This window comes from Sebastes fasciatus, chromosome 1 (assembly GCF_043250625.1).
Source record: "Sebastes fasciatus isolate fSebFas1 chromosome 1, fSebFas1.pri, whole genome shotgun sequence".
Classification (NCBI taxonomy): Eukaryota; Metazoa; Chordata; class Actinopteri; order Perciformes; family Sebastidae; genus Sebastes; species Sebastes fasciatus.
The window spans coordinates 31,252,624-31,271,357 of NC_133795.1; the positions used below are offsets into that span (position 1 = coordinate 31,252,624).

General features: G+C 38.4%; 2 protein-coding genes across 2 annotated transcripts in view; one reads left to right on the forward strand and one right to left on the reverse strand.

Annotated features, from left to right (window-relative positions):
• The window catches only part of LOC141772478 (protein phosphatase 1 regulatory subunit 1A-like), a 67,549-nt gene that overhangs the window by 7,798 nt on the left and 41,017 nt on the right, over positions 1 to 18,734 (reverse strand). The window lies entirely within an intron of this gene.
• LOC141772297 (dual specificity calcium/calmodulin-dependent 3',5'-cyclic nucleotide phosphodiesterase 1B-like) lies at positions 870 to 18,376 on the forward strand. Its single transcript, XM_074643132.1, has 14 exons — positions 870 to 1,063; positions 3,147 to 3,260; positions 5,020 to 5,202; positions 5,669 to 5,735; positions 5,869 to 5,985; positions 6,371 to 6,511; positions 7,737 to 7,837; positions 10,572 to 10,697; positions 11,899 to 12,000; positions 12,270 to 12,390; positions 16,114 to 16,195; positions 16,458 to 16,575; positions 17,461 to 17,597; positions 17,907 to 18,376. Exons 1-14 carry the CDS (start codon positions 1,011 to 1,013, stop codon positions 18,002 to 18,004), a joined length of 1,560 nt encoding a protein of 519 aa, XP_074499233.1. The 5' UTR covers positions 870 to 1,010; the 3' UTR covers positions 18,005 to 18,376.

Here is an 18,734-nt window from a genome sequence, read left to right on the forward strand (position 1 = left end):
TCTATAAATAAAGACTGGCAATGGATTTAGGACCCAGAACTATAAAAGTGTTTAGGGACGGCGTTCATTGTCTCGTCTGATCTTGTAGGATTGTGTGCTTTCCTTTTTTGGTGTCTCAATGGACAGAAAACAGTTTTTCTTTCCCTCTTTACTGCCCAGAAAACACTCAGCTGACTTTTATTGTTGTGTGGCATTTTCAATAAAAATATTTTGAATGTGCTGTGAAAGTAAATTACTGATTTGTACTTAATTATGATTTGAGCCTGCTGATTTAAGCTGCCACTGCAGTTTTTGCACGTTGTAAAAGAGAAAGTGTCTGACACCATATTTATTTTCTTTTTGCATAATGAATTCTGTGAATCAATTTCAGCTAAAACAGATCAGTAAGACCTGTCAAAGCAGTCAAAGCAAAATTATTTTTTAATGTAAGAGTGTCTTGTTGTCTGTGCACGGCAGTATCGAGAACAGCAGTTAACCTATCTGGCTGTTGTGGGTGGCTTTCGAGGACGCGCTTTGTTTATGTATTTTGGTTCGGGTGACTCTGGTGGGTTTCACTGAAAGGCTCTCTGTGTAGTTCCCTAATTTGCGGCTGCGGTGGAAAATTCTCATTGGGGATTTGAGTACACGCGGCTTGAAAGCCTCGCAGTCAACACTTCATCAGTGAGTGAGGTCAACTCACTCACACTTCACACAACCTGTGTACACGTATACACAAACACTCACTCACTGACAAAGACACTCTCACACACACACACACACACACACACACACACACACATACTGACACAGTTTGGGCCTGCCTAACCAATCAGAGTGAAGTGGAGTAGGTCCCCCCAGAAGTGGGTGGGAGAGCTGTTGAAACAGAAGTCTGTCTCAGGACACACAAAGTTTGCGTTGGTGGTTTGGAGAACTTTATCTGCTTACAACTTCACTGCAATAATTTTCCTTTTTTAATCCTGTTATTGTTTTTTTTTTATTGAACTCTGGGGCCCATTAGGGCAGAGTGTGGAATGGCTGAACTGGTGCGAATCCGTAAGAAACGGCTGCAGATCCCCATCTCTAGGTAAGACAGGGGGTTAATATTAGTAAAGATGATATCATAGTTAGTTAATCTTTCTGTGACTGCGTAAATAAGGCTGGAGGACTTTACCAAACATCTTTAAATTGAACACGATCGATCACTGTTGGGTGCATGTAAGGTTGTCTGGTAACACATTCTGATGTAGGAGTTTTCTTGTTTTGCAGCAATGGAAATATGTGAGTCAAAAATACACCCTGTACAGCTCACTGATGAGTGATAATGCAGCAGCACTCACTGCAAAGTCTAAAACTGGAAGTTTATCCTTACCCTCAAAAAGTCTCCTTTTTAAAAAAAAAGATTGTTGCCTTTGTGTTTTTAATTTGCAGGAGATTTGACCGATTTCATGCATTCATCAAGGTTTTCTCTGACTATACTTGGCAGCATGAGAGTGAACACTTGTCCCTCCAAGTGGTTGTGTGAACACAGATCTTAATCATGCTTTTTCTGTGGAAGGAAATGTGCTGCAGAGGTGATGGGTCATGTGGTTTTGTTTTGGTTAACTCATTGACGTATTAGTGCCTGCAGGGTTCAGAGCTCAAAACCTTGTTGGGAGTGTCAGTCACACATTTCTAATGTCATGATGGTCAATAATAGCACTTTTATGGTGATATGAAATATGATCTGAGGTGGGTTTAAGCTTTTGTTTGCTTCTTTCTTTCCTCAATAAAATGCACGCAGCCACAGAAATCTATAATCTATCTTTCTATTATTATCTAGAGATTTGTGCTGACAAAGCTGATACCATTCAACCTCTTCCACACTGCTGTGGCCCGAGTGAGGACGACACTACGCTGTGTGTAGATTCAACAAAGTCTGAGCCAAAGGAGGATTTGTCATTTCTCTCTATAAACAAAGTTTCACGAGTGCACTTGACGAGTAATTTCCTGTAAACGTCCTGTCAGAGGCTCTTCTACTGCGAACAGTTGAAACAAAAAAGACTGTGTTATCACGAAAGATTACTCGAGATTGAAAGTGAGCGGTGGCAATCAGATGTATGCTATTTTTATGACTCGACAGCTTTTGAAAGCCCTTGCCAGCGTGATAAACACTTGAAAAGCTGTGAGCGTCTCATCCCCAGGAGTTGGCTCCTCGGCGCGGCCTGGCACAGTTTGAACACAATCATTCTGGTCACGGCGGCGTACGCGCAGCACGCCAAAATGATTTTAGAGAAATGATCTGTGGCACGAACGTGTGATCAGATCAAATGGAACTCTCTTACAAATGGCCACAGAGAAAATAAAAATCCAATCAAAATAGAAAGATTCCAGTGCTATAAACTAAGGGGGAGGTTTTTCATCAGAGCTTTATTATGCTGTGAAAGCTTTTGGATATATTACCGTGATGAGATTACATTAACACGCTGCAGGTGGGTAACACTGTAGGTGACATGTGCTCCAGCATTTGCTTTTTAATACGCTGCAGGAGATTAATTCTGTTCCACAAGTTCTCTATCTGAATTCAATTAAAAGTTTCAAATTGAGCAACATGTTCTCAGACAAGATCAGAATGTGGCCAAGACTTAAAAACTCCAAAACATCATTTTTCATGAAGCCCACTTTGACAAAATGTGGGTTACATAAGACCTCAACCATGGGAAGTTTCCCTCTCATGGAAAATTTGGCACTAATGATGCCCTTTTGCCACTGGCTTTCTTTGGACAGCTTGGTATTTAAATCACTTCCAAATGAACTCTTTCCTTTCAGGAGGATTTCTCAACCTATTCGAGCACTCCTCGTACCTTGTTTCACCAACTCAAGATGATGACGAGTGCTGTCAATTTATAGAGCTGTGCTGAGAAAGCTTGGATCACACAAAGTCCGCATTTTGTTCAAACTGACCTTTCTCTTCTGGAGCTATAACTTTTATTGCTGTGCCCGGTGTGATTTAATGTGAACACCTTGAAGCCAAACTGCTGTAACCTTCAACCATTTTCACACCACTATTACCTCTCAGCGATTGCTGTTTTGAGGGGTGAACACAGCAGTTCCAGTTCTTTCAAAAAGGGCATCTGCCATTTTATTTTTTTTGTGTTCACATCCAAATAAATGGTCGTGTTTCCTTCCAGGCTGAGGAGCATGCTGAAGCAGCTGGAGGAGAAAGATGTCGACTTTGAAGAAATCAAAAAGAATCTGGATTTCACAGCGTCGTTACTGGAGGCAGTTTACCACGATGGATCAAGGTAGGATATAGTAGAATAATATGATGATCGTTGTGCTCTTTCAGTAAACAGTTCATTACTTTGAACTTGCATGGTAAAGGCCCAAACGGGTGTAAAGGCCCCAAAAAGGTTCAAAAGGGTGTAAAAAGATTATAACTAATATTGAAATGCCTTTGGTATTCCTGTTCATTATCCAACTTAATTGGTAGGCCAACAGATATCAAATTTTAAATTGGTTTGATTGTAACATATAGCCTATGCAATATTATATTTGTGTACAATTTGATTTGAATCACTAGCTACATAAAAAGTTTCAGCAACTACTGAATTGGTACCTTTTTCGGTCCTATTCAGGCACTGCCAAATGAGCTAACCTGCATGTCTTTGGACTGTGGGAGGAAACCAGAGCACCCACGTAGGGGGTTGTGAGGTGACACCCCATACTGAACTGTTTTTATTTCTTTGACAAAAAGAATTAGGGCTGTCAAAGTTAACACGATAATAATGCGTTAACGCAAATTTGTTTTAACGCCACTAATTTCCTTAACGCATTAACGCAATTTCCGATTTTCAGGTTGTAGCTGGCTCAGTATTAAAGCTAGAATGAAGATACTGGCATCATATGAAAATAGAAAAACCTAAGAAATCCATCGGTAACAACCATGTCATACAAGCATGTTGCAAAGGAGGATAAATAATGCTCCAAACTTGTGCTAAATTTTGGCGAGGAAAAACTATCATGGCCATTTTCAAAGGGGTCCCTTGACCTCTGACCTCAAGATATGTGAATGTAAATGGGTTCAATGGGTACCAACGAGTCTCCCCTTTACAGACATGCCCACTTTATGATAATCACATGCAGTTTGGGGCAAGTCGTAGTCAAGTCAGCACACTGACACACTGACAGCTGTTGTTGCCTGTTGGGCTTGAATTTGCCATGTTATGATTGAGCATATTTGTTTATGCTAAATGCAGTACCTGTGAAGGTTTCTGGACAATATGTGTCATTGTTTTGTGTTGATCATTGATTTACAATAATAAATATATGCATACATTTGGATAAAGCAAGCATATTTGCCCACTCCCAGGTTGATAAGAGTATTAAATACTTGACAAATCTCCCTTTAAAAGGTAAATTTTGAACAAATAAAAAATGTGCAATTAATTTGAAAGTAATCGCAATTAAATATTTTAATCGATTGACAGCCCTAAAAAAATATTTAATGAAAAATAAAAGCAGTTATGGACTGCTTTCCTTTGCGTGGGGCCCTCAAATCACCAACTACACCTGTAGATATTAGCGTAACACTGATTATCAGGTGCCGAAATGCAAAAGTTGTCGTATGGGGATCATTACTGTAGATATTGGCACCGTTTTTTACAGCTTCCTCACAAGTTTTAGTTCCCTTAGGGTCCAACTCTGTATATCTTTTGTTTTTCCTTTAAAAGTCACGGGACGTCAGCAACACCACCTTTTATATGGTGTAGTCTGAAATTGAGATTTATGACACACGTCATTTTGTATGTCACATAATTTTGAGTCACATGACTGTGGCAGAAAGTACAGTACATGCCATGGACTGGACGCTATAAAGTGCACTCACAAATTAACTCACCCAATTCTCAAACACTCAAACAATGGTGTTAAATATAGTGCATCATAAATAGGGAGTGATTTTGGACAAAGCGACTGATCCTATAGAGCTTTAATCCAGTATTCATCTATGACTTTGTGTTTTCGTACCATTTAATCCCTGACTATGTGTGTTGTCTCTCTCAGGCAGTGTCTGGAGTCCGAGGACGACCTTCAGCAGCTGCAGTCAGACGGCGTGCCTCCAGAGGTCACCGATTGGCTGGCGTCCACCTTCACCCAGAGGGCTCGGCGGCCTGTACGACGCTCAGACGAGAAGCCCAAGTTCCGCAGCATTGTGCATGCAGTGCAGGCTGGGATATTCGTGGAGAGGTAAAATAACAGATATTATGCTCAATTTATCTCAGCATTATAAGGTTATGCTTTTTTAGACGAGGCCTGTGTGATTTATCGGGGTGTTACTCGTCTGTCACAATGCAGCTGCTGCAGAACAGAAACCAGCCAGCAGCTATACATTTATTTATGAGACTTAAATACAATAAAATAAGGAAACGATAATCTCATACTATAAAACTCTCATTGTAAATGACTGATTTCAACGTCTGTACTATAACTCTATAATATAAGCTCATACGGTGTTGTTACTATCACAGCCATAGAAAACACAGACAGCTGCACTGGGCTGTGAAACATTAGCCTCCTTTTCTCTTTAAAACATCCTTCCAAAGGGGACAGGGACTTTGGAGGATTTATATAAACAGCTCCTGAGACGAGTTCGCTGCACAGTGTCAACTAGTGAACTTTCACTGAACTCAACATAAACATTGCATTATTTCAGGATGTTCAAGAGGGCCTACACGGCAGCCATGCCAGACCAACCTGCGGCGGTTGTGAACTGCCTCAGGGTAAGCCTCCACTAATCATAAATATGTCCACGCGTCGGGTGTTTGTGCAATAAATCAGACATCACGAAAGGAATCGGGCGCACACCACAAGTATGCATCAATAACGCTTTCACTTTCCCCTCCTTCTCTTCAGGATGTTGACCGCTGGAGCTTTGACGTGTTTGCTCTGAACTCAACCAGCTCTGATCACGCTCTACGAACTCTGTTCTTTGAGCTGATCACCAGATATGGCCTCAACAGCCGTTTTAAGGTCTTTTACTTTGGATTCCATTGCACAACATAGATATTGCACTTCCCATATAACATGTTACAACAGAAACGCCAATGTCTCTCAGTGTGCTTTGGGTGACAAATTTTACAGTAATATGATCATTACTGTCCTTTCAACCTCTGCTTTTATGGGAAATGTGTGGTGTAATTGCAGATTTAATCAGACATATGGGTTTTATTATCAATTCGGAACAATGGGATGCCAAATTATGTGTCCAAATCACACGCGTAAGCCCTGACAATCCTAGCCACAACTGTATTACAACATTCAGGATGTTTTAGCTTTTATTGTTGACACAAACTTTGTGAACCTTGGATTTTCAAACACGACTTTGACTTTAATGATTATGTAATGAACTTTGCAGATCCCCATCTCGTGCCTGACAGAGTTCCTGACTGCACTGGAGAGAGGATACTGCAAACACAACAACCCCTACCACAGCCACGTTCACGCCGCTGATGTGACTCAGACGCTGCACTGCCTGCTGCTGCGCTCTGGACTCGTGGTACGCTGGGCTCACTTAAGTATACTCTTATTTTTGATGCTGCATCCCATTTTTAAAGTATGGTGTTTTTGGATATTGCCTTAATTGTCAACACATCCAATGAAAAGACCAAAACAAATAATGTGTTAAGCTGCCAATATAGTGTCGGACAGTCGATAGCTTCTGAAACCCCCTCCACCCACACTTTTCCAATCTCGGATTAGGGAGCTGAGTCTAACAATTTAATTCCTTCTATCACTTTTCACGTGAATGACCAAGTGCAATAGTATGAATGTCTCCCAGGAGAAACATAACCCGACCCAAAGTCCGTCTCTTAATAACTTCAGACTTATTCTGTTTTTCTTATTGTCAAGCATGACCATGTTATGTGGATGGATTGCCAGAATTTGCCACAACATTTGTACAGACATTTATGATCCCCGGAGGATGAAGCCCTATAATGACTTTGGTGATCCTGTGACGTTTCTTATAGCGCCACCATGAGGTTGACATTTTTGGTTTTACACAACATTGTGGGGATGCAAAACCGAACCCTAAAAAAGTGACACACAAACCGAACCGAGGTCTTGTTGAACCGTTTCACCACTATTAAACACAGGCCTAAAAATGATTTGATGAGGTGCCAGAGACATAGAAGAAGAGGCAATTATCTGAACAGAGGCCTACTTGACCATTAAGTACCCTGCCTTATTTCATGCATAAAATCAGTGATATGAATTCATATAAAATAGAAATATCATTTATAACTATCAATCAATCAATCTATTTATTTATATATCAAACATTGAAAATTGTTGTTTTTCTTCTGCCTAATGTGCAAAATAAACCGAACCAAAACCAAAACCAAAACTGTGACCGCGGGCTTGTTGAACTGTTGCAACACTATAACATACAAAACTAAGATAGTAATCACGATAAACATTTTACCTGCTACTGAAGCTAACAATCTTCACAATAGTATTGTTATTGCAAGCATGTTAGCATCCTGACATTAGAATTTATAGCCTCACAGTGACGATAGTAGCGCTGCAGACTCTTATAAGCTATATCAGGCTTAGGCTACTTGTTAGTGTTGGTTTTGGTCTTTTCATAGGATTTGTAGACAATAAGAAAATAAGTGATTCAAGGACATAAGAACTGTTCATCTCACAGTAAAGTATGTACACCCTGCTACTCATACATTATGTTTTTATATGAATTTGTTTTATCTCTTGTGTCTATCAAGCACTGGCTGACAGAGCTTGAGGTGATGGCGTCACTATTTGCTGCAGCTATCCACGACTACGAACACACAGGAACCACAAACAACTTTCACATCCACACAAAGTAAGCTCTTTTTCTGACACATATTTGCTTAACCCTGTCTTATAAAGCGTCGTCTATATAGCCTATACATATATGCCGCATCCTGTTTTGAGATCTGTAAAATATAGAAAGGGATGTCAGGGTATGTAGGAATAGTAAGGTAGTGTTTCTTAGATGCAATTTTAGAAAGAAGGGGAGAAAGAGAGAGACTCTAAAGCAAACACATCTTCACGGAGGGAACGCAGTATTTTTAGATGTCGATTTTCCACATAGGAGGGCTGAAGAACGCGGTCTCTTGGCACCCATCATCATCATCGTGCTTTATTTTGGGAATAATAATCGTCCACAATAAGAGAACATGTCTTTCAGAGTCTAAATACAAACAGTCTTTCCTAAAGTTGTACTCCACCCAAAATATACCTTCTCAGTGTCCTGTAGGCTGGAAATACTGCTATAACTCAACTGTTGTTTCTTACTTCATGGAGAATATTAGATGTGGTCAGTCAGTATGAATTTATGTTGGTTACAACTGATTCCAGTAGTGATATATCAAAAAACGTCCATAGAAACCTTTCAAACAAGTTCTGCAGCAGAATACACTTTCCACTGTCCATCTGTAGGCTCCAAACATTGAACATTTTGCCAAAATATGACTAAATAAACGGCTTCATGTTGTGCAGCTTGGGGGCTCCTCAAAGCTTTGAAGCTCTGATTGAACCTGTTTATAGTTCAATGCTGCAGGGCTAGACTGGACTGCATTTGAATTTTCTTTGTATGTCTACCAAAAAGGGGGAATTCATTCCCAAAAGAGTCGAGGTAGAAAAGGTAAAAAGTCTTTATTGCAGTGGTTTCTATGTGTGTTTGTTACTGTAATGCTTTATTTCATGGGAACTATAGTTTCCTATAACTTCCTCATAAGGAACTGATAAATGACAGTAAAAGTACCATGCAAATTGGTGGTGATTATAGGATAAAAGGACAGTGTTCAATTGGTACATTTCCAATTAACTCATTAATTACAATTCATTGCTAGCATAAATCTTTTAGTCAGTGCACAGCAGCTCAGCTGACATGCAAGCATCTAATTTCTCAAAAAAGATGGTTTCCAATAAAGAAATTTATAATAAATAGATATTTATTTTGGTTTAAATTAAGCAGTTATTTGAGGGAAATTCCTGTGGAAATCAGCGACTCCTACTACTCCTACTCCAGATAAGATGAGATTATAATAAAGCTTTTTAATGCTTAAAAGGTGCATCAACTATTGCTTCAACACGTCTTCTTCAGAGTAAGAGGAGGCGGTGGCAGCAGTGTACTGCAGATGTTTGGTTAACAGCTGTCTATCACAGCATGGACAGGCTCTGGGCGTTGCTTACGTCTAACCAATGCCATATTGCCACAGCATATATCAGTGGTTCCCAACCTTTTTCCTTCAGGGGCCCGTTTCTATTATTAGTAAACTGATGACACCTGACTAAGTGACATATTTTATGGATATTTCATATTATATTCAATGCATAACAATAAGAGTACAGAACAACTGATAAACTGTACAATTAACCCAAATAGTGAATGCAATAACTGCAGGACGTTTGCGTAAAATGAGCAATTTGGATGAATTTTAAGCAATTCTTTCTAACAGTCATATATACCTAATAGGGTTCTTTTCTGACAAATTCAATGTTTTCTTCTCCTGCTTGGCCATTGTTTTATCACTTCTTTATTAGTTAGTTGATTGTTTTAACTGCATACCTTTCTAATTTTTAAGTCTGTATCTAAAAAGATGATTCAAATTTTAATTTAGGTTTCTTCAAAGAAATAAATAAAATGTTGAGATATAGGTCAACTGTAAAGATCAAGAAGGCCTTGCGACCCCCTGTGAAGCTTTGGCGACCCCTAGTGGGGGTCAGGTCCCACAGGTTGGGAACCAGTGGCATAATATAATATACATAATAAAAAAACATCATAAAAAACATCAAATGTCCTAAGAAACATCGTAGAAGACCAGATAGATTCATTTCTGTATTTAGACCACATGGTTCAATCTGTTCAATAGTTTGTTCACAATGTCCCCGCTTTCAGGGGACGGGGAAATCTTTTCAATTCATTTCCAGTATAATTACAGCTAAATTACAGAGTTGTTAACAGGACACTGCCTTCCTAGGACATTACGGATCCGTAAAATAAAGTGTTACAGGTTTGTTTCCGCCATGTAATGTCATTATCAAAAACCATTGTAACCATCATGAATTCAAGCTGACTGTGACCACACTCTCTCCGTGTGAAGGATGAAACGACGGACTATTAACTGCCCCCAAAAGACCCCTTTAACACGCAGCTGAATGTTTTCTTTGAAGACAGTTTCACAAGTGTTTTATTTTATGTTTGGTTTAACAAAATAATCACTAATTGGAAAACTTTGTGTGTACTCTGTTACCCATTTCAACAGTCTGATAAAGGAGATAATTCAAATGAGTGGACAGAGGATGCCTGATTGAGAAATTAGTTAATTAGCTTGCTATCCTGAATTATTAATACTCACATGGTGCCAGTTATTATCACATCCCACTCCCTCTTCAGCACTTCAAATCCATCATTCCATCAGTGCTTAAATCACTAATGGAAGACTCTTTTTAACTCATTATCACCTCCTCCTCCCTTCAATACACAATTGTACAACTACACTTTAATGCATACTCACACTCCGTAAACTGTCTTTTCTCTTCTCTGTGCTCTTTCACTGTTTGTCTGCCAGGTCAGATTTTGCATTGATCTACAATGATCGGTCGGTGCAGGAAAGCCATCACCTGAGTGCAGCGTTTCGCCTCCTACAGGACGACCAAATGAACATCTTCACTAATTTGACAAGAGAGGAATGGATGTAAGATGACTACGTTTTTACCATCTAAAATTGTGTTGCTGACAGGTCGAGGGACTGACCATTTATGGAAAATAGTTACACAGATTTGGCAGAAAAGAGCTCTCAAAGAATCGGTGCAGCAACAAGGCTTCTGCCGGGAGAGCTAACCCTCCTATTAACACATATGTGAACATTAAATCTTAGTATAGGGATGTCATCGATACTTCAGCACCAAGTCGATGCCAAAATTCTGAAAATGTGACTGTACTCGTTTTTCTTTTACTGTGGTATCGATTTGGTATCGAGAATCGCAGAATTTCACTGGTATTGGACTCGACTACTAGCTTTCTGGTATTGTGACATCTCTATCTGAAAGTGTTGAGACACAGTCTAACACATTGTCGGTTTGGGTCTTTTCATGAGATTGCTTGACAATAAGAAAAAACAAATAATGGCAGCCTTATTGTTTGGAATATAAAGAACTGAGTGGTGTAACTGTGTTGGTGGATTTAAAATGTCTACAGGGGGGACAGAAGAGGCTCCATGAGGACAATTATCTGTCCTGCATGAATTGTCCTTAAATGAGACTTTTGAGTCCTGACCGGCTACAAGGCTGCTCCTCTAGCTGACCATGACCTCTGACCTCTTAAGATAAAATGTCTTCAATAACGGACTGCGTTACTATTTCTGTTTGGTGACTCATTCACTAATCAGCAATGGAACAGTGAATGAGTCACTTTGTACTTCTTCAGTAGCTAACAATCAGAGCTTTTACGTCAGTGAGCTAAAATCAACGTATTTAAAAAAAAGCCATATGGTTGATGGATTTTGGCATCAGCTCACTCTCTCTCCGTCTCTCTGTGTCTATAAACTGTATGTTCTCATGAGTGTAAACAATCCATTTCTGCTCTGAAACACAGTTTGTGATGAGAAACTTGCATAACGAGTTTTTATACTAATGGAGGCTGATGCTTCATAATATATCACAGATATACAGTATGTGACTGTTTTATTCATGGAAGCGCTCTGCAGATATCCCCAAAGATAAACACCAGCAGCATACTGTGGTGGGCTTTTCTAGCAGTCAGCGTTACCATGGGAACAAGAAAACCCATCAGGAAATCTAAAAAGGTTACAGCGTTGAGTCTGCTGTTTTTTACTCTGTACAGTTACTTCCCATAATGCAAGGTCAACTAATAAACTGTGTGTTTTTCGTTTATAGGGAGCTGCGATCACTTGTTATAGAGATGGTGTTGTCCACAGACATGTCCTCCCACCTGCTACAAGTCAAAGGGATGAAATCCTGTCTACAACAACAAGAACGGTAACGCTAATAGACTGTGCTGTTTGTTGACGCTGTGGTGCACTATCAACAGGTCATAAAATAAAAACGTTCAGAGCAGATTCAGCTGATTCAAATGTCCTGTCAAAAAGAGGCAGACAGACAAATTAGTGTCACGCCGGCTGGTGTCAAGTCTGCTTTTTTTAGACATGTCCGACTGACAACAGCAACAATAACAAGTGCATCATGTTTTTTAGACATGTCCGACTGACAACAGCAACAATAACAAGTGCATCATGCTTTCTCCACAGGATTGACAAGCCCAAAGCGTTGTCTCTGTTACTCCACACGGCTGACATAAGCCATCCATCCAAGCCCTGGCAGCTGCACTCTCGCTGGACCAAAGCCCTGATGGAGGAGTTCTTCAGGCAGGTAGAAACTCTAATAAGTCTGAACCGACATTGTGACTCTTTCTCTACTTCTCCTCTCTCATTGTGTTAGTATTATCACACTTCAATACTTCTTCCACTCTTTGGTGGAAGAAGGATTGAAATCATTTACTTCAGTAAAAGTGGCAATACCAAAGTATAAAAATACTCCATTACAAGTTAAAGTCCTGCATTCAACATTCAAAGTGAAAGTGCAGAAGTATTGGAAACAAAATGTACTTTAAGTGTCAAAAGTAAAAGTACTCATTATGCAGAGTAGGTAATGTCAGTGTACTGCTTTATTATTGAATCAAGATGGAGCTCATCTTAACTACTTCGTATACTTTTGGTAGTTTAATCTGTAACAATGGATCATATTTTATCAGTGGTGGAAGACGTACTCAGATTTTTTAACTTAAGTAAAAGTAAAAATACCATAGCCTCAAAATACTACATTTCAAGTAAAAGTCTTGAATTCAAAATGTTACTTAAGTAAAAGAACAAAAGTTTTATTAGCAAAATGTAATTCCACAGTGTTATATTAACATAGAAGATCATATTGTTCTGTTTTATCACTAGCAAATGCATGTAAGAGCTTTTTAATGTGGTTCGTTAACATGGAGCCAATTTGTTATACATTGTATACTACTGGGTAGATTAGTAGTATAGTACTGCATTACATCATATAATATGATCATTTAAAAAGTAACTAGTAACAATAAGTGTCAAGTAAATGTAGTGGAGTAAAAAGCACATTATTTACCTCTGAGATGTAGTGAATTAGAAGAATAGAGTAGCATAAAATGGATAAAGTAGCATAAATTACAAGTACCTCAAAATTGTAGGTACAGTACTTGAGTAAATGTATTTTTCCACCACAGCTTAGATTATTGTTAGATGGCCAAACACGACAGAAAACAAGCTAGAATGCTACAATGCATAATTGTTCATCTTTTTAAACGGAAGAGGGGCAATAAGAGGGGATAATATTATGTAGCGTTTTTATTTTGTACTGGAAAGGCTTTAACATTTTCATTGTATATTACCTTCACATATGCTCAGATCATTTCCTCTTTTATGTCCTACCAACTTCTATTCTTATCTAATGGACTTGATCTGTAATTATCTTAGCATGATTGATAAGTGAAAGGTTGGACGCCTAATAGCAGCTCTAAAGGTCTGTAACTGACTCATCGGAGTCTGAGAGGGAGAGTGGGAAGCTTTCAAAGAGGTTTATTACGTCAGAGCTAAAGGAAACGACATAAATAGCACCTCAGGTATGAAGCAGAGACGTTCAGAGAGGGAAGTGTCTTTGAAAAGATAATCAAACTTGTACTTTGTGTACTTGAAGCCATCTTACAAGCTCAGATCTGGAAAAAAAACAAATCCGCCGAAAATCGATTGAGCCAGATATCAAACCATTTGATCTTGTTGAAGGGGTGATGTTGCCTTTTAAAACTCACAAACCTCACGAAAAAACTCAAAACCTTGAAGTTCATTCTGGAGCTTTGAGAACAATATGTGTAAATAAACATTTCAATCAAGAAGACCGTGAAGATTTAACCTCTGAAGTTAGATTCTTTTGCTAAACTTGAGGTTCAAAATTGACTGGAAACTAAGTTTGATGGAGTAATCTCACTCTCAGGGCCAAAATAAACTATAATAATATACTTGAATTTGTTATTTTGTGCATAGTGTTACGAAGGACTGAGAATTGAATTGTTATGATAATTCTGTTATATTGTTAGTGGAAATGATTTGATTTGATGTTTGGACAGTGGACTCATGTTTTGGAAATACATTTGTATCATATTAAGACTTTGTTACTTCACATTTACAGTTAGCAAGATAACCTGCAGTGCCACGGTATAACAAAAACGTGAAGAAATTCAGCTAAGAGTGGAACAAAAAGGTTATTGACCTCACCTCAAGGGTCCATTTAATAGCTGTTTTAGAGCTTTTGATAATATAACACTATCTTTATCAGCAGATGGATCTGGTATGCATGTTTTTACTATTTATTTTAAGGATAACATGGATGAGAAGTCCATAAAAAATCTCTGGGAAATAGTGATTTAAAACAATTTCATGACAACTAGGAAAACATCTTGAAAGCTCCAGAACAGCTAGGCTACTAAATGGACCTTGTGATGAGATTGTTTGACAACTTATTTAGACAAGTTGTTGTTATAGATATCAAATGAAGCTTGAGGCAGCAGCTCCTCTGCTGATTACTTCCAGGCTTATTTTGGTTTATTTATCACGAAACATTTAGCAACATTTCCACAACAGTTGACCTGATTTTGGCTGCAGTTTATCTTCCAGAGCAGCCGTCCTCTCCTCCATAGAGAGTTCATCTGCTCTTCACTGCAGTCAGCTGTTGTTTCACTTCAGTTTTCAGATTTAAAAATGGCATAATCATCCGCGTTTACCTGCTCTTATCTCACGATGACCATCACCTCGCACGTGATTGCACGAATTGTAGGCTATTGTTTTGAGTATGTTTTCTTAAATAACATTATTGATCATTGCTAGTAGCATACAAGGTAATTCATCACTGAGATAAGGAAATCAAATACTTTACTTTACTTTATTAAGCCAAAGAAGATTATACATTTAGTTTATTGCTGTGCTCATTTCCATTTATATGAAATAATTATAATTTTTTTTATTCATGATTCATTCATGGATATATAACAGATGATATAAAATATATAGGATTGTATTTGGAGATTGGAACAGTATCGTAAATAAGTATAGGCTAAATCAAAACAAGAAAGGAAGAAAATCTAAATAAATAAAATAAATAATGAAAATAAAATGAAAATAAATAAAATAAAAAAATAATAAATAAAAAAACAAAATAAAAATAGACAAAGATAAAATAAGAGAGAAATAAAATAAATCTAAATCTAAGAATAGCAACACTGATTCCTACCTTTATCTTCCCCGTCAGTCCAAGTAATTATACTAAACCTGATCTGTTTATACAGAGATTTTCTTAAAATGGAGTTAGTACTTTTTAGAAAAAGGTGTGGACCATTTGTGAGTCAAAATCCCCCTACTAGCTTGATTTGCCTGTATAGCTCACATGCAAAGGCCTCCCTGGACTAGCGGCTGGGGGGTCAACTGCCTAAAATTGAAATTCCACATAATTTCCTGGCTGTTCCCGAGAGTTTTCTGTGCTGCCTACAAATTCTTGTTGTTTACCCGGACATTCATGGTCATTTACAGTGCTGCTTACTGACGAAAACCCCACTTTTCCTGTAGTGAAGAAACCTGTCAATCATGCTTTCTTACAACCTTCTTAAAAAGCCATTATTTTTACGCTAATGCCTTCTGAGCCTTATAGATAGATGAGAGAAATTGGCTGGTATTGTGAGGTTGGTACTTTAACTGAGTGGATTTCCAGTAAATGCAGCAATATGTCTCTATGTGCAGCCGTCCTCTCTCCTCTATTTTCACTGTCTGGACTAGAAGAAAAAATAGATTAGAGAAGGTGTCGGGCAGCCATACTCTCTTTGAAAATAAGATGTGAGAAACCTCTCTCTGAAAAAGGCTCTTTAATGTTTCTTGTGTTACTTTAAAAAACGAAATATTCTGCGAACAATCTAAAAGTCTCAAGTGGTGAATGTGTTCCAGTCAAATAACCTTTAAAAAGTTATTCTCAGGTGAGGTGTGGGATGCCCTTTAAGATATCTTCTCTCTCTCTTTCTATCTTTGTGAGGGTGATAGAGAGGCAGAGCTCGGCCTTCCCTTCTCTCCACTGTGTGATCGAAAAAGCACCCTAGTAGCTGAGTCTCAGATCGGTACGTCTCACAAAACACTTTCTAAAACCCGTTTCACTCAGTCCTCTTCTCACTGATTCTATAAAACTGATTTAGTTCCCATCCACACTTCTGTTTGAAGTCATGAAAATGCTGTGACTTATATGACATCTCATTACTTCAATCACTGACTTACATTTGAATTTCTTTACCGGTATAAAAAAGCAAAATAAAAATCATATTTTAACAGCTCAGAAACATTTTATTTTCACACATTAATAAGGCAACATTTTTCTTTTTGCAGGTTTCATAGACTTCATTGTGTATCCTACATTCTCTCTGCTGACGGACATGGCTGAAAAGATTGTTATTCCTTTGGTGGAGGAGAACCCAGGTCCACCCGACCCCTGCAACAGACACAGGTAACACACGGAGGAGGCTGGTACTTGTTGAAGTACATTTTACTACTTCTTTGTTTTCGTTTTTTAACATAAAGACTGGAAAATATGGATGCATTAAGAGAGCTGGATGGCGCCAATTTGTCCCAGTGGTCAGTCAGTGGTGGTATTGCAACTAAAAACACAGCCGTGTAATAAAGTACTGTATTTCTCGTTCATGTACATTGACCTCCTGGTAAACAGATTTTATTATACCTTGTGACGAAACTGGGCTAGCTGTTTCCCCGTTTCCAGTCTTTATGCTAAGCTAAGCTAACTGGCTGTAGCTTCTTTTTTTAATGAACAGACTTCTCATCTTACTCTGAGCAAGAAAGCAAATAAACGTAATTTCCAAAAATATCGAAATGTTAATTTAAGAGACATTTTGATCTTTAAAGGTCTAGTGTGGATTTGGCGGCATCTAGCGGTGAGGTTGCAGATTGCAACCAACTGAAACTTCTCCCGTGTGCCAAACTACGGTGGCCGACACGAAAAAATTAAAACGTGAATGGCACTTTCTAGAGCCAGTGTTTGGTTTGTTTGTTCTGGGCTACTGTAGAAACATGGCTAGCAGAGGACCAGCTCCCTATGTAGATATAAACGGCTCATTCTAAGGTAACAAAAACACGATGATTCTTATTTTCAGGTGATTATACACTAAAGAAAACATACTTATTATACACTTATTATATTCCATTTCTGCCCATAGATCCCCCTAAATGTTACACACTGGTCCTTTAAATAACGACAATAACTCACAATTATCTAAACTTGAAAGGAAGAAAGAAAGAAAGAACGGTGAATGAGGGTAAAGCTGGACAAAGAAAGTATAAAAAGTACAGCTATGAGAGCACTGTTATGTCTCACCAGTAATCTGTGGAAGGAGAGCTCCAGAGGTCTGCAGTGGAGTCTCGCTCACATCACAGCTGAGCTGGTGAGCTTCCGCTCCACTTGGACACGACACACCGAAGACAACAAGATCAAATGGAAGGAAAGTGGCTCCAATGGTATGTTGTAGATTCGTTATCATACATAATCACAATTTTACTTTAACATAATCTATGTTAAGGCAAAATCTTAAAATCTTGAGACTTTATATGATCACCTATGAAAAGTTTGACAACCTTTGCTCTAGATGTGTGTCTGATTTGGCAGAGACAAAGCCACTCTGCTCCATAAATGGGCTCAGTCTCCCTGATTTGATTTATCTGCACTCATTTCACAGTGATCTCATGAGGAAATTAAACACAGATACTGTTTCTCGTTCAGTTTAACACAATTTTCCAATGCCTTTTCCAATCTTTTTTATCTCCCAGGATTTTCAGACCCCAGTGTGACAAAAGGGCCGAGATCCAGACAAGAGGAGCTGTCAGAAAAATCCCTGCAAGAGCCCGCTACAGATTCAAAACCGTAGATTAGACTTCATTTATGATATGTGCTTTTGTCATAGAATATCTACAAAGGTTAACTGAGGTTGATGCTGAGTCACAACGCCTTCTTATATCATGACTGAGGGAGGTAGAGGAGGGAGGGGTGGTTTAAGGTTAACATCATCTTCCCAAGGTAAGATGCACTATATTCACAGAAATGTCCTCATGTCTTATTTCAAGGGTAGTATACTGTGATAATTTAAATGCAAAGTGTACATGCTGGCCATGTTATACAGTATCGTGCATGTTATTAATTTAATTTGCCACCTAAACACTTATAAGGGACATTTTACCTTTCATAGTTTGACCTGTATACAAATCATTTAACCATGCAATAAACATTGAAAATATGTCAATGTTTGTCATTTGTGTGAAGTTATTAATTCATCATAAGGCTGGCCTTGTTATGGTGCGATATTGTGCCTGGTTGTTTTTAATTAAAACATTTAATAAAGGATTCAACTGCAAGGTCAAAGATATTTGATTAAATTAAAGCTGCTGGCCATTATTTTAACAATTATTTTATTCAGTGCCACATCTGCAAAAATGGATTACACAACATTTAGTGGCTTATTCTGCAAACCCATAGCTACAGTATAAAATACAAATAGGCCTAGATTATGCTCTGCACAAAACCTAGTGCACATTTTGACTTAAAAGGCCAACTCAAGTGATATCTTCACTGTTTTCTGATATGAAATCACTTTTAAAACC

Bases quoted from the DNA above. Each gene is read 5' to 3' on its own strand.
- LOC141772297 (XM_074643132.1), top strand. From the start codon at position 1,011: ATGGCTGAACTGGTGCGAATCCGTAAGAAACGGCTGCAGATCCCCATC. The intron at 3,261-5,019 runs GTAGGATATAGT...TGTCTCTCTCAG, and splicing joins GTTTACCACGATGGATCAAG to GCAGTGTCTGGAGTCCGAGG. The intron at 10,698-11,898 runs GTAAGATGACTA...TTTCGTTTATAG, and splicing joins TTGACAAGAGAGGAATGGAT to GGAGCTGCGATCACTTGTTA.